Source organism: Hylobates moloch, unplaced genomic scaffold (assembly GCF_009828535.3).
Source record: "Hylobates moloch isolate HMO894 unplaced genomic scaffold, HMol_V3 SCAFFOLD_5, whole genome shotgun sequence".
NCBI classification, from domain to species: domain Eukaryota; kingdom Metazoa; phylum Chordata; class Mammalia; order Primates; family Hylobatidae; genus Hylobates; species Hylobates moloch.
In genome coordinates this window covers 70,959,832-70,973,717 of record NW_026652280.1, presented here as the reverse complement: position 1 = coordinate 70,973,717, position 13,886 = coordinate 70,959,832, and the positions used below count along the sequence as shown (strand labels likewise).

The following is a 13,886-nucleotide window of genomic DNA, read 5'->3' as shown; positions in this document are numbered from 1 at the left end:
AAAGAAAGAAAGAAAGAAAGAAAGAAAAAAATATCAAGAAGTCTGGCAATACCAAATTTAATGGTGTAAAAATGATATCATTGTTTATTCTGGAGATGCCTGTCTCTGTCTCTTGCTCCCTCCTTTTTTTTTTCCTTAAGACTTGCTCTGGTGCCCAGACTGGAATGCAGTGGTTGGATCACAGCTCACTGCCACCTCAAACTCCTGGGCTCGAGCAATCCTCTTGCCGCAGCTCCCAACTACCTGGGACTACAGGTGTACACCACCATGCCTGGCCAATTTTTTTATTTTTAGTAGAGACAAAGTCTTGTTATGTTGCCCGGGCTGGTCTCGAACTCCTGGGCTCAAGCAATCCTCCTGCCTTGGCCTCCCAAAGTGCTGGGATTGCAGGTGTGAGCCACCGTGTGTGGCTCCTGTAGCTCATTTTAAAATTAGATTACTTGTTGTTTTCATAATTGATTTATATGAGTTATTTACATTTACTGAATACTAATCTTTTATCAGGTTATGTTGGAAACACCTTCTCCCCATTTTGTGGCTTATTGTTTTACTTCTTTTATAGTGTCTTTTGATGGAAAACATTCTTAAATGAATTGATTTCTATCTTTTTTTAAAAAAATGATTTGTGCATTGTGTTGGCCTGGTGTGGTGGCTCACGCCTGTAATCCCAGCACTTTGGGAGGCCGAGGCAGGTGGATCACAAGGTCAGGAGTTCGAGACCAGCCTGGCCAATATGGTGAAACCCCATCTCTACTGAAAATACAAAAATCAGCCAGGTGTGGTGGCACACGCCTGTAGTCCCAGCTACTCGGGAGCCTGAGGCAGAAGAATCACCTGAACTCAGGAGGCAGAAGTTGCAGTGAGCCGAGATCACACCACTGCACTCCAGCCTGGGCAACAGAGTGAGACTCCATCTCAAAAAAAAAAAAAAATGACTTGTGCATTGTGTCTTGTTTTAAAAAATTTCCTCCCTACGTGAGGATGTCAAAGAAAGAGAGATTAGATTTCAGCCTGGTCTCTAACATCCTTCGTGTTCCCCACCTCTACTGCTTTGTGTTACATCACAGGCAACATCTTTCAGATCTTTTATCATTACCTTCAGCTCTGTCTAACCTGAGTCTCCATTTACTTGATTTTAGTTGTTATATTTTTCATTTCCAAAAATTCTATTTGATTATTTCAAATCTGTGTAGTCAGTTCTTATTATCTCTTGTTCCTTTTTAATGTATTTTTATTTTTTGAGACAGGGTCGCCCTCTGTCCCTGGGGCTGGAGTGCAATGGTGCAATCATGACTCTCTGCAGCCTTGACCTGCCAGGCGCAAGTGATTCTCCGGCCTCAGCCTCCCAAGTAGCTGGGACTACAGGTATGCACCACTATGCCAGGCTAATTTTTGTATTTTTTGGTAGAGATGGGGTTTTGCCATGTTGCCCATGCTGATATTTTCTTATTTTTTGTTTTTTTGGAGATAGGGTCTTGCTCTGGCACTCAGGCTGGAGTGTAATGGTGTGATCACAGTTCATTGCAGCATCCAAGTCCTGGGCTCAAGTGATCCTCCTGCCTCAGCCTCCTGAGTAGCTAGGACTTCAGGTGTGTACCATCGTGCCCAGCTAAGCCTTAAAAAAAATTTTTTTTGTGTGGAGATTGGGATTTTGCTATGTTGCCTAGGCTGGTCTTCAATTCCTAGCTATTCTTACTTTAGATTATTTTTAATGTTTCTTTGAGCATTTAATTAATTTATTTAGTCAGTCAAATTTAGCCATGGGTGAGCATTTTTAGTACACTAATTTTATACTCTGTATCTGATGATTCCAACATATGCGGTCCTGGCAGGCCTGACTTTATTGCTTCTGCTTACTCTCATGAATGTGGTGACTGAGTCCTTACATTCTGTGTTTTGGTTGTGAACTTGCATTGTGAGAACATTAGGAATGAAAACTCTTTGAGGCCAGGATGGACGTTCATCCCAAGGGGATCTGCCTGAGCTCCTGCTAGTTACCTGGGGCACTATCAACCCTGGAAACGGGGCTGGAGCAAAGAGAATCCAATGAGCAAACCCCTCCATTGATGCTACTCCCGCAGATCTCTGAAAACTGAACTCTCAGCTTAGGGGTTTCGGACTCAGCAATGCCTAAACCCTCATGAGGGCAGCTTGTGGCCCAAATTCCCAGGAGAGAGCTCTAAGATTCCCTGCTTTACCCAGACCCTTAAATCTCACCCCCTGACTTTGTGTCAGCTGGAGGCTGTCTCCTATCCTCCCAGCATCTGTCCCCGAGGTCCGTGGGTGCTCACAGGTGGGGGAACCCCAGAGGAGATGCCAGGGGAGCTGCCAGCTTCAGTGTTCATGTTCCTCTCTGGATGCTGGCCTCAAAATTTTAACCACTGAGGATTTCTCTTTCTTGGAAATCAGTTTATTATGTGAAAAGATATTTTGATATTGTGCTTTACATTTTTAGGCATTTTATACTGAGAAGGTTTTTTGAGCTATATCATCTATAGTTTTCCCAGAGACCGAAGGCTTCATTCTATCTCTTTACTTTTCTAAATCTCCGTATTCACACATGTGCACGCATGCACACACACCCCTCTCACTAACTTCCTTGATGGTGTTTACTTCTCCAGCCTTCTAAGAACAGAAATGGTGAAGAGTTGCCAAGTCAATTCTGTGCATTTTACAGGATCTGTAGCTACTCACTGGCCAAAGCCTGTTCCTTGGAATTACTTGCTTTATATCAAATAGCCTCAGTTCACAGAGAGACTAAGTTTCCTGGAAACACTTGTAAGAATCCTTTTGAGGGCAGTGGATCCAGTTGTTAGGTGAATACAAAGGGCATATTTAGAAAGTGGACAAGTCGGCCAGGTGCGGTGGCTCACGCCTGTAATCCCAGCACTTTGGGAGGCGGAGGCAGGTGGATCATGAGGTCAGGAGATCAAGACCATCCTGGCTAACACAGTGAAACTCTGCCTCTACTAAAAATACAAAAAATTAGCCGGGCGTGGTGGCAGGCGCCTGTAATCCCAGCTACTCCAGAGGCTGAGGCAGGAGAATGGCGTGAACCCGGGAGGTGGAGCTTGCAGCGAGCCGAGATCACACCACTGCACTCCAGCCTGGGTGACAGAGCAAGACTCAGTCTAAAAAAACCAAACAAACAAAAAAAGAAAGTGGACAAGTCAACAGCCAAGTGGGGCGTGTACTTTTGTATGTAAAAAGTCTACCCAGTACTGTTTGGGTGACAGTGTTTTTCTTACCGGTATCCACTTCTGTCCTTTTTCCAAGATCATGAAATGCGTGTTGTCTCTCAAGGTCTGAAAGAACTCTTCTGTGTCCACCACGGTGCCATCTTCCTCCAGCACCAGAGTGACCAGTCCGGTGGTGATGACGAGGGCATCCAGAGTCTAGGTGTGCAACACATCAGAGAAATGGAGTGAAGCCAGGTAGTTCGATGTGACCAGCCAATGACATTTATTAAGTTACAGTTTTCAAAAGTGTTGGCTGATTCTGATAAAATTTTAATGGTAAAGGTAACCTTGACTTGTATCTATGACTCAGTCTTTGCTCGGAAACAGGGAAGTGAAGAATGGTCTTTTTAAGATGAGGACCCACTATGCTGCCCAGGCTGGAGTGCAGTGGCTATTCACAGACACAATCATAGTGCATCACAGCCTCAAACTCCTGGGCTCAAGCAATCTTCCTGCCACAGCCTCCGGAGTAGCTGGGGCTACAGGTACATGCCACTGCATGCCGCCAGGAAGCTAAGATTTTAATGGATCTGTCTTCTTAGGATACATGAGATAATGATCACATTAAATAACATTTGTAATTTCTAAGATTTCCTATTTACTTAGATGAATAAAAAGAAAGCTCTTGCATGTTTGCTGCTGTAAGAGCCGCAGCCTCGTGTGTGTAGCTGAGTGCCTCTCTTGCTTCACAGACTGCGTGTTGGGTGCTTGTTTCTCGTTTCCATGGGTGCCTGAGTCTGAGTTATGCTTCCCTGAGAGGCTGGGATTCTTCCTTATTTGGTGGTCTAGGACACAGTTCTAGATCCTGGCCTTTACGACCAAACCCAGACTTCCAAAGTCGGCTCCATCCCTGCATCCTCCCTTGTCAAAGAAACAAAGCGACATTCTCCATTAGTGACTGTTTTAAGGTTTTTGTCTCTGGACCTCAGTGTTTTATGGTACAGAGATGTAGTGTTCCCCTTGATCATTTATACCTAACCTTTACTCTCAGAGTCTCTGAGGCCAAGAGAGGGTCTGATGAGTTTAACTTGCTGTTTCTCCTTCTTTCTTTCTCTTCCTCCTCTTTTAAAAACAGCTTTACTGATATATAATTCACATATCACATGATCCACTCATTTAAAGTATACAGTGCAGTGGTTTTTGGTATGCTCACAGAGTTGGACCACCATCACCACAATCAATTTTACAGCACTTTCATCACCCAAGAAAGAAACTGGCATGGACTTGGGAGGTTGAGGTGGGAGGATCACTTAAGCCCGGGAGTTTGAGGCCAGCCTGGGCAACATGGCAAGACCCTGTCTCAAAAACAGAAAAAGAAAAAGAAACTCCATAACCACCAGCAGTCATTCCCAATTTCTCTCCCCGTTTCCTCCCAGTGAGATGCTGCTTTTCTTGACCTTTCTGTGCTGGCCCTGGCTTAGAGCCCAAGACCATGGCCCTGTGTGAGTGCAGGGTGCCCCCGTGGACTGGGGGAGAGATGCGGGCTGTGGGGCACCTTGCTGATGAGCTCCTGCAGGCTGCTTGCCATCACCCCACGCCGGCTGCTCCTGTCATGGTTGGAGACCCGGAAAGGGCGAGCTGGATGCATGAGCGGGGTGAGCAGGACTCGCTTAGTCTGTGATCCCATAAATGTCAGGGGCCTGAAAATGGAGGTGAAAAGTAAAACCTTTTAAAAAGAGTCTCTCGGGAGAAGTGTGAAAGTACCTAAAAATAATGCATTTTTAATATTTGCATCTAAAAGAAAGAAATTCAGTGGTTGGGATTACTAAAATTATATATACACGTGTACACATAATTCCAAAGAAGAAACAAGTAACACATCAAGCCAGAAAACACAACAGTCTTTATTCCTATTTTACCAGAACATCCAAAGTCCTTGCCGAAACTCTTTGAGAAAGAATGGTTAGGGAACTCAACTCAAACAAGAAATAAGAATTATATTCTGCAAATATGGATGGGAGATTTAAAAAATCTAAAAGAATGATTTCTAGTGGCCATGAAGTAGTTACACAGAGTTAGAGATTCAGTGCACTCAGACACGTGCACATAGATACATGTTTATACAGTAAGGGTAAACCAGAAATCAATTCAAAAGTGCAATATTGGTCACTATAGCAATCAATGAAGTTTCTGAAATCAACTTAGGATGAACCAAGAACAGCAGAAACACCCTTAGAACTGTGGCTGGAATCACAGAAAGAAAAGACCCTCGGGGCTTACATCACAGGACACTTTGGAGTAAGTCCTCATTTATCAAAGAATTAATTCAAACATTTACTTTTTTTTTCTCCTTTTAGATGCAGGATCTTGCTTTGTTGCCCAGGCTGGATTGCAGTGGTGTGATCTCAGCTTACTGCAGCCTTGACCTCCTGGGCTCAAGCGATCCTGCTGCCTCAGCCTCCTGAGTAGCTGGGACTACAGGTGCAAGCCACCATGTTTGTCTGAGTTTTGTATTTTTGTAGAGACAGGGCCTTACTTTGTTGCCCAGGCTGGTCTTGAACTCCTAGGCTCAAGCAGTCCTCGCTCCTGCCTCAGCCTCCCAGATGAAGCTTTTGATAGCAATTTAAGAAGTGCAAAACCTGCTGGGCATGGTGGCTCACACTTGTAATTCCAGTACTTTGGGAGGCTGAGGCAAGAAGATAGCTTGAACCCAGGAGTTCGAGAGCAGCCTGGGCAACGTAGTGAGACCCTGTCTTTACAAAAAAATAAAAATAAAAAAAATTAGCTGGGTGTGGTGGTGCATGTATACTCTCATCTACTCAGGAAGCTGAGGTGAGAGGATTGCTTGAGCCAGGATGAACCTAGTAGGTCAAGGCTGCAGTGAGCCAAGGTTGCACCACTGTACTCCAGGCTGGATGATGTAGTGAGACTCCAACTGAAAAAAAAAAAAAGAGAAAAGAAAAGGTAAACTGCCTTCAACACATGATTGCATGCTTTTAAACCAAAAAGCACGAAGGCATGAAATTATACAAAAATAACTCCAAGAGGGGACACACAGGTGCCCTGCTGCTGTCACTAGAAGGGGAGCCAGTAGAGCAACATGTAGAGTTTTCACCCAGGACTGCAGACTTTTGTTTGTTTGTTTGTTTGTTCTGAGATGGAGTCTCACTCTGTTGCCCAGGCTGGAGTGGTTCAAGCGATTCTTCTGCCTCCTGGGTTCAAACGATTCTCCTACCTCAGCCTCCTGAGTAGCTGGGATTGCAGGCACGCACCACCATGGCCAGCTAATTTTTTGTATATTTTGTAGAGACTGGGTTTCACCATGATGGCCAAGCTGGTTTCAAACTCCTGACCTCAAGTGATCCGCCCACCTCAACGTCCCAAAGCGCTAGGATTTCAGGCGTGAGCCACCATGCCTGGCTGACTTTTTTATATTCAGAAATAGATTCATAACAAAATGATTGCAAATAACACAATCAGAAATCAGCGAGGGTTCAGGTCTTACCTAGAGCCAGGCACTGTGATAGTGGCATCTGTGTGACCTCATTCAATCCCCATGCCCCCACAGAGCAGGACTGGACACTCCCCTCACCCCGGAGAGCACCCACCTACCACAGGTGCTCAAATTAGTGGCTATTTGGACAAATGCTTGTACAGGGACATTCAGGAGAATGAAACAAAAGGTGTAGTTTCAGGACAACCTTGAAAAAGACACAAAGTGAGCACATCACTGCTTTTTGACTCTTAGAGCAGTTTTTCTGGATTAACTCACTGAATGCTAAAATCCTAGGGAACACCTGCACGGATTGCCAATGCCTGTCACCTGTGATTTGGCACTTTATGACACACAGCCATCTATCCATGCTTTATTTTCTGTATGGATAAAGACTTCTTTGTTATATTTCCTGTAATATCTAGCTTAGTTGTAGGCACATACATTTTAGATAGTATATTGTCTAACTTAAAGCTCTACAAATGGATCCAAGTGAAAATTCAGCGACTTACCAAATTGTTTGTAATATAAAAAACTGATAGTTGGCTGGGTGCAATGGCTCATGCCTGTAATCCCAGCAGTTTGGAAGGCTGAGGCAGGAGGGTCACTTGAGCCCAGGAGCTAGAGACCAATTTGGGAAACACAGTGAGACCCTCATCTTTACAAAAAATAAATTGAAAAAAAAAATTAGCCAGGCGTGGTGGTGCATGCCTGTAGTCCTAGCTACTTGGGAGGCTGAGGCAAGGGGATTGCTTGAGCCCTAGATTGGGGCCACAGTGAGCTGTGATTACACCACTGCACTCCAGCCTGGGCAAAAGAGTGACACTGTCTCTAAAACAAACAAACAAACAAACAAAAAACAGACAAAAAACGTGATAGTAGAGTAACAAGCTGGCTCTCAAAAATCGCCTTGTTGAGTTCGCGCTACCAGCTTGATCCTAGTTTCAGGCTTTCCATAATAGTGAGCGTTTGTGCCTTCTTCAGGTGCCTCACCAACAAAGTGTCATTCTAGAACCAGACCAAGGTCATTGGCAAGAATTTGGTCTGGAGTATCCTTGGCCAGGATGACATCAGGGCCTCATAACTGCTGGCATCTGAGCACTTGCCACGGCCAGCAGTATATTAGCAATTTCAGCTCTTGTTAATGTTAGTTCAATTTTTTTGTTTGTTTTTGGAGACAGAGTCTCGCTCTGTGGCCCAGGCTGGAGTGCAGTGACGCAATCTTGGCTCACTACAGCCTCTGCTTCCTGGATTCAAGCAATTCTCCTGCCTCAGCCTCCCGAGTAGCTGGGGTTACAGGCACCCACTACCATGCCTTGCTAATTTTTGTATTTTTAGTAAAGAAAAGGTTTTCACCATGGTTCAGGCTTGTCTCGAACTCCTGACCTCAAGTGATCCGCCCGCCTTGGCCTCCCAAAGTGCTGGGATTACAGGCATGAGCCGCCATGCCCATTAGTTCAATATTAATTAATATTAACAAATTATCCTCACAACCTTGTAAGGAAACTATTGCCCCACTTCCCAGATGAGAAAACTGAGGCTCAGAGTGGCTTCTCAAAGTCGGCCAGTCAATACGGGGAAAGATAGAACCTGATCCCAGGTCTGTCCAAAGCCAAGACTTTTTTTGGTTAGGGGAGTAGGTTGTTTTGTTATCCATCCTCTGAACTTCAAATCTCAAGCAATAAACATCTATCCAGAGGGCTGTGCAGGAGCTGCTCTATGGCTGAAAGCACAGCAGCGCTTTGAGTTCATGCCCTCAACGCCTTTCCGTCTTGGGTAGACAAAGTTGCTACACAATTTGTTTTCAATGAGGCAAGCCCAAGGGAAATGTGCTGGGTTGGGGTTCCGGACCTGTCAGAATGACTTGCACACGTTTGCCAGGGACCCACCAAGTCAATCAGAGCCTTGCCCGGCCGGGCTGTGTACTAACACGGCCCCAGGACTGGCACACGGCTTCTGAACTGTCACCTCGATTAAGAGAGTGACGCAGGGTTCTCAGTTACACAATGCCATGAACAACACTGCTGTGCTGACACCACGGGGAATTTGAGCACACTCTCACCCCTGGTGACCCGGGGGAGAGGGCAGTGAGGACGGGCTGTGTTACATTTCACATTCAGAACCCTGGTGTCGCCTCCACCTCATCACAGCGACTGAAATTTAAACTATCTGAAGTCCCCACAAGGAGGGAGAGAGAAAGGCCCAAGTGCCACTGGATGCCAAACCCTCGTGTGTGAGAGCTAGCGCCTTGCCTAACCACTCCTTGGGATCCACCTTACAGACAGTGAAACCTAGGCCTGGGGAAAGCAGGAGGTGAATCATCAGGGCAGCAAAGGCTAGACCAGCGTCTGAGCCCAGCTCCAGCTTCCACCCAGTGGTGTGGCACCTGGCCAGAAGACACCGCTCCCACAGGAGAGAAGGGCCCGGCCTCAGCAGCAAGAAAGAGCCTCTCTTCGCCCCCAAGGCAAGAAGTCACCACAGTCTTGCACAGGCTTCTAGCATCTGTCTCACGGGGCCTGGCGGTGTATTTCCTACTTTCCCACAGTGCCTGTCAGCACACCATCTATTTAGTGAGTGAAAGATGCCAGGCCAAAATCAGAGAAATGAGAGAACGTGGTCCATGTCTTCCAGTGCTAGGTCCAGCCCCAGTGGTCAAAGACACAGCCCTGGCGCTGCGTCTCCTCATTGGACGAACATGCTCACGCCTTCGTAAGCACCTGTGCTCCAGTGACCTGGCTCAGATGATTAATTCCAAGTTCCTGCAGTCTTTACCTGTCTGACAAGATAAGAGCTGGCAACCGTTTCTGGTTCTTTCTGCCTTCACCTGCCCTCAAGATCACCATCGTCAGTGAAAAAACACCTATTGTTCTCACCTGTAGCATTTCCCAACCAAGCGCTGGGTGACTGCTGGAGCAAAGGCTGGTGGGGGCACAGAGGACAGGAAATTGACACCCCACCTTCTTATCAAGGAGGAGGGTAAGTGATTTCTGGGTCAAGTTCTGTAAAATCAAGGGTGTCTCTATGTAACACAGAAAGGGGTTAGATGAGATGTTCTGCACACCAGGCCTGTGTACACCAGGACCCTACAGGGACTGAATCTGCTGCTACATGAACAAGCCACCGTCTCCACCCAACTCACCTCCAGCCCACTAAATAGAGTAATCTCTATCCCTGGCCATCAGCACGGTGCCTGAAAGCAGGGCCACTGAGTGGCCCTAGGATCCTGCGTTTAGACACACCACACATGAGAACTGCCACTCCTAATTCCTGTGAAAGTGGGGGCAGACAACCACAGGAAACAGAAAGGGAAATAACCCTCTAACAGGGAAGATACAAGGAAACAGTTTGTTTAAGGAAATAGGCTGTTTCAGAGAAATCCAGAGAAGAAAAGTCAGACTTCATAGAATGCTGTGAAATGGCATGTCTCCCAGGAAAAGACGGGAAGGGAAGGTTTTGTATTCCACCCCGAGGGAGGCAGGGCGCTGCCAACTTCCAAAAGTGTGTGAAATATACCAACATGCCACAGACTGACAGTAGACCTGAACTCTTCTCCAGTAAAACAAACCTGAGCCGTAAAGAGAATTAAAAAGCTTTCTTTATATGCCACCTATGGAGGAAAAGGGCCCAGGATTAAGGTCGTCCTCAAAGTGAAATATTTTGGTGTCATGGGTGAGGGGGCAGCAGTACAGGCTGTGTAAGATAGTGCCCGGGAATATTCAGGGGGCAGTGATGGCTGAGGGAACCCTGTGTCTCATCATTAGGAAGAAAAGGAGGCAGCCACTGTGGGAGGAAGAAGTAGTACGCAGGAGTAGGACAGAAGCCAACAGAGCTCTGTCACCAAGAGTGGCAGGGAATGCCAAGGAGGGAAGTGTGAGGTCAAGCACAGGCACGCAGAGAAGGAAGGGAAGGCTGGGAAAGTGCTCCACAGGCCTGGAGAAGAGTCCCTGAGCTGTAGGGACAGCGTCAGAGGATGGTGGGGTCAATGGCAGGAGGCGGAGAAGCGAGTGCCGCCTCGACAAGACTTCCTGCTGCCCGGCTCCTCTAGGGCTCTTGGATGTGACATACGCAGGTGGGAGCACACCTACCCCCCAGATGAACTCGCCCCGACAAGGACTGCCTAGCTCATGGCTCAGTTCTTCGCAAGCTACCTAAAGGCTTGACGTTATCAAGTTTTCAACACATGACCAAGTCTTTGGACACTTTGCAGGTTCATTAAAATAAGAATTTAGATTCAAGAAGCAGAAAGCTGAGAGATTCACTTGAAGCATACTTAATTCCTTACTAATGTCACTAAGAAGACTGTGGTGAAATTTGTACTGAAATAGCAGCACAAAACCTAGAGTTCCTTGTTCAAGGAAAGGAAAGATGTGCTAGCTATGAAAGCAGCCGTTTCACACGAAGTTTATAACATGTATCAGCTTCATAACAACTTCAGCGTTTGGCAGGAATGTTATCACTGGCAAGACACATGAACAGAGCAGATTTTGTCTGTGACAGTCTACCTGCATGTGGACCTCCTTGATGTCTGGAGCTTTGCTGTGAGACCTCAGGCTGCTTTCCTCATGACCAAGGCCCCTAATGATTCCAGCTGACTAACAAATGGCTGGGTTAAGGTTTCACCACTGACTACAAGTACCTGATTTTTAAAAATTGTGCACATTGATTAAGTTCTTTCCTTGGCAAAATGTAGTTACTAATAAAGAAAGAGTTATGACATCCTGACCTGGTTTAAATTAAGGAACCCTGAGGCAGAAGTCCAGCAAGAGCACAATTAGCAAATGTGTTAGGACCTGACCTCTGGCTCTTTTGCCCAGACAGGGTTTTAGAGAGGGGCAGGGAAGAAAAAGTGTTTTCCCTTCAACAAGAATTACAAATTGTTTTCTTCCAGTTTAGTTTGGAAACAGGTAGATTTCACAGAATGACAGTAGTTCAGCCTGGGAGCAGGTAGAGTTCACAGAGTGACAGTAGTTCAGCCTGGAAGCAGGTAGATTTCACAGAATGACAGTAGTTCAGCCTGGGAGAAGGTAGATTTCAAAGAATTGCAGCAACAGTTTGTCCCTAACAGGTAGAGTCATTCACTCCTGGGAGGAGCCAAGCTAGAAGGAATGTGTCTTAGGAGACTCAAGGTTTCCCAATGTTTCATTTGTCAACAGCTCATAAGCAAGTCACTTCCACTTCACACTTGACCTCACGGAGACCCCACAGAGATGCATTTTGGATTTTGGTGAGCCATTATGATAGTTAGAGCAGGGACAGGCTCAGCCTGAATCCTGCTCAGAGGCCAACCAGGATTGGTCAGTGCGAGTCAGCCCACACTTCCTTCCCCCATGCTCCGGAGGAACAGTGGGTGTGTTGTGAATTCACTGGAAAAGTGGTTGGAAGGATGCATTCCAAACTGCTAAGTCCTCACCTCCTAGAAGTGGGACTGTGGTGTGGATGGTTCTGGAAGAATGCAGAAGAAACAGGGCCCTGACCTTTAGGCCTAAGTGTGTTAATGACCATACACGAAGCAGGTGTTTCTCAGCGTCCCCCTGCCACCACCCAGACTTGTACTGTGGGCTTGTTTTTAAAGAGAAAGATGCTTCTAACCTGGAGTATGTACGACAGCTCCCATTTAAGAACCCGGGATCAGAAGCTCATAGATGGCGTTTTGTAGCCGGACCGCTCCCTTTCACCCATGTAGTCTCTCTGCCCGCCACACGTAGCACACACAGTGGGACCCGGCGCCGCTGAACGCCTTCACCTTCAAGCCCTCAAGTGGTTCTCTATCCTTTTCCAGGCACTTGGTCGTCAGAGAAACACGATCTCCCTCTTAGACCTTACTTTACAGTTGCTGCCACGCAACGACTTAGGATTTTACCAAGAATTGGCTTGGGTCTGTTGGGATATGAAGATTAACCCAAGCAGGAAAGTAGCCAATGCTGCCTGTTAGACCACGAGCGGGTGCGAAGCGCAGGGAAGACTCCTCAGGATCCACCCGCCCCTTGTCCCCCCTGCTCCCCAGGCAGCTTCTCCGCCCTTGGACCGGAGGCAGGAGGAGCGCTTCTCCCAGCACCATCAACCTGGCGGGCTCCGCCGGACGGTCCGGGCCTCCCCTCGGAGACCAGAGCCCGCGCTTCCAGGAGGGGCCAAGCCTGCGCCCCTCCCGCGCCCAGCTCCCGTTGCGATTTCCAGGACCCCCAGAAGCCCGGTCCCCTCGCACCGTGGAAGCTTTGCTCGGGGTTCCTGGGACCGGACCCTCTTCTGCGCCCGCGACTGCAGCAGCGGCCAGAGATGCAGCCACTCGTCAGCTGTCACTGTCACCTGGTCTGCAGACGCCCGCGCACCTCGCGAGAGCCACACCTGGTACCTCGCCCAGCTGCAGGAGGGTGAGGAGGCGCGGGACGGGCTTGGTCTCTGCCCACAGGCGCGGCTGGACGGCTTGGGCACCAGTGGGGCGGATGGGTGTGTGCGCGGGATCGTGGAGGGCAAGAGAATGCGGGGAGCTGGGGGGTGAGGGGAGCGGGGTACGTACGGTAGGAGAGGCGCACAGGGGAATATGAGGACACGGAACGCAAGGCGATTGGAAGCGCACGGGAATGCGGGGCTCAGGGGGATGCGGGGGCACTCGCCTGATGAGGGCTCCTGCATAGTCCCGGGCGGCCTCCATGGCGCGGATCCCCTCGCGGGCCTGAAAACCTCTCTGCCTGCACAGCCTCTTAAAGTGCGGCGGCCCCGCCCCCGCCCGCCCGCCAGCCCCGCGAAGGCCTGACCCGCGCAGGGGAGGACGTTGGCATGGGCTCTCCACCGCCGAGGATCGCGGCTTCGCGCTCTGGGAGCTCCCGGTCGTCCCTGGCTCCCGCAGCCTGGAGCCGCGCGTCCTTCGCTGCCTTGGGCGGTACCGAGGACCTTGGAAGCCCAGATGCTCTGCGGGTCTCTTTTGGTCATTTGTCAGCCTGTTCGTTTGGCACTTCTGGGGGTCAGGGCAGTTGGGGTCATCACCAATCCAGGCAGCATCGCTTTGGCCGCGGAAAGACGGGTGTGTGGATTTTGAACCCAGGCCACGGGTGGCGCGAGTGAGGAGACTGGTGTGAACGCCACTTGCCTCCAGCGCCGGAGTCCCCCAGAGCCCAGCCCCAGGCTCAGCGAGCCGCTGGTTCCCTGCAGGGATGCGGAAGCTGCCGCAGACACCGAGACCTGCAGCCCTTCAGGTTCTCCGAGGCGCCTGGGCTTCC

At 48.5% G+C, this 13,886-nt stretch overlaps 1 protein-coding gene across 1 annotated transcript in view; it reads right to left on the bottom strand.

The window, feature by feature from the left end:
• CIDEA (cell death inducing DFFA like effector a) overlaps nt 1–13,344 on the bottom strand; it is an 18,976-nt gene extending 5,632 nt beyond the window's left edge. Inside the window, exons 1-3 of the mRNA XM_032152841.2 lie at nt 13,284–13,344; nt 4,735–4,879; nt 3,249–3,395 (exon numbers count right to left, since the gene is read on the bottom strand). Coding sequence (XP_032008732.1) covers nt 3,249–3,395; nt 4,735–4,879; nt 13,284–13,321 — 330 coding nt within the window. The 5' untranslated portion in view covers nt 13,322–13,344. The remainder of the gene's footprint in view (nt 1–3,248; nt 3,396–4,734; nt 4,880–13,283) is intronic.
• Between the last annotated feature and the right edge of the window lie 542 nt (nt 13,345–13,886).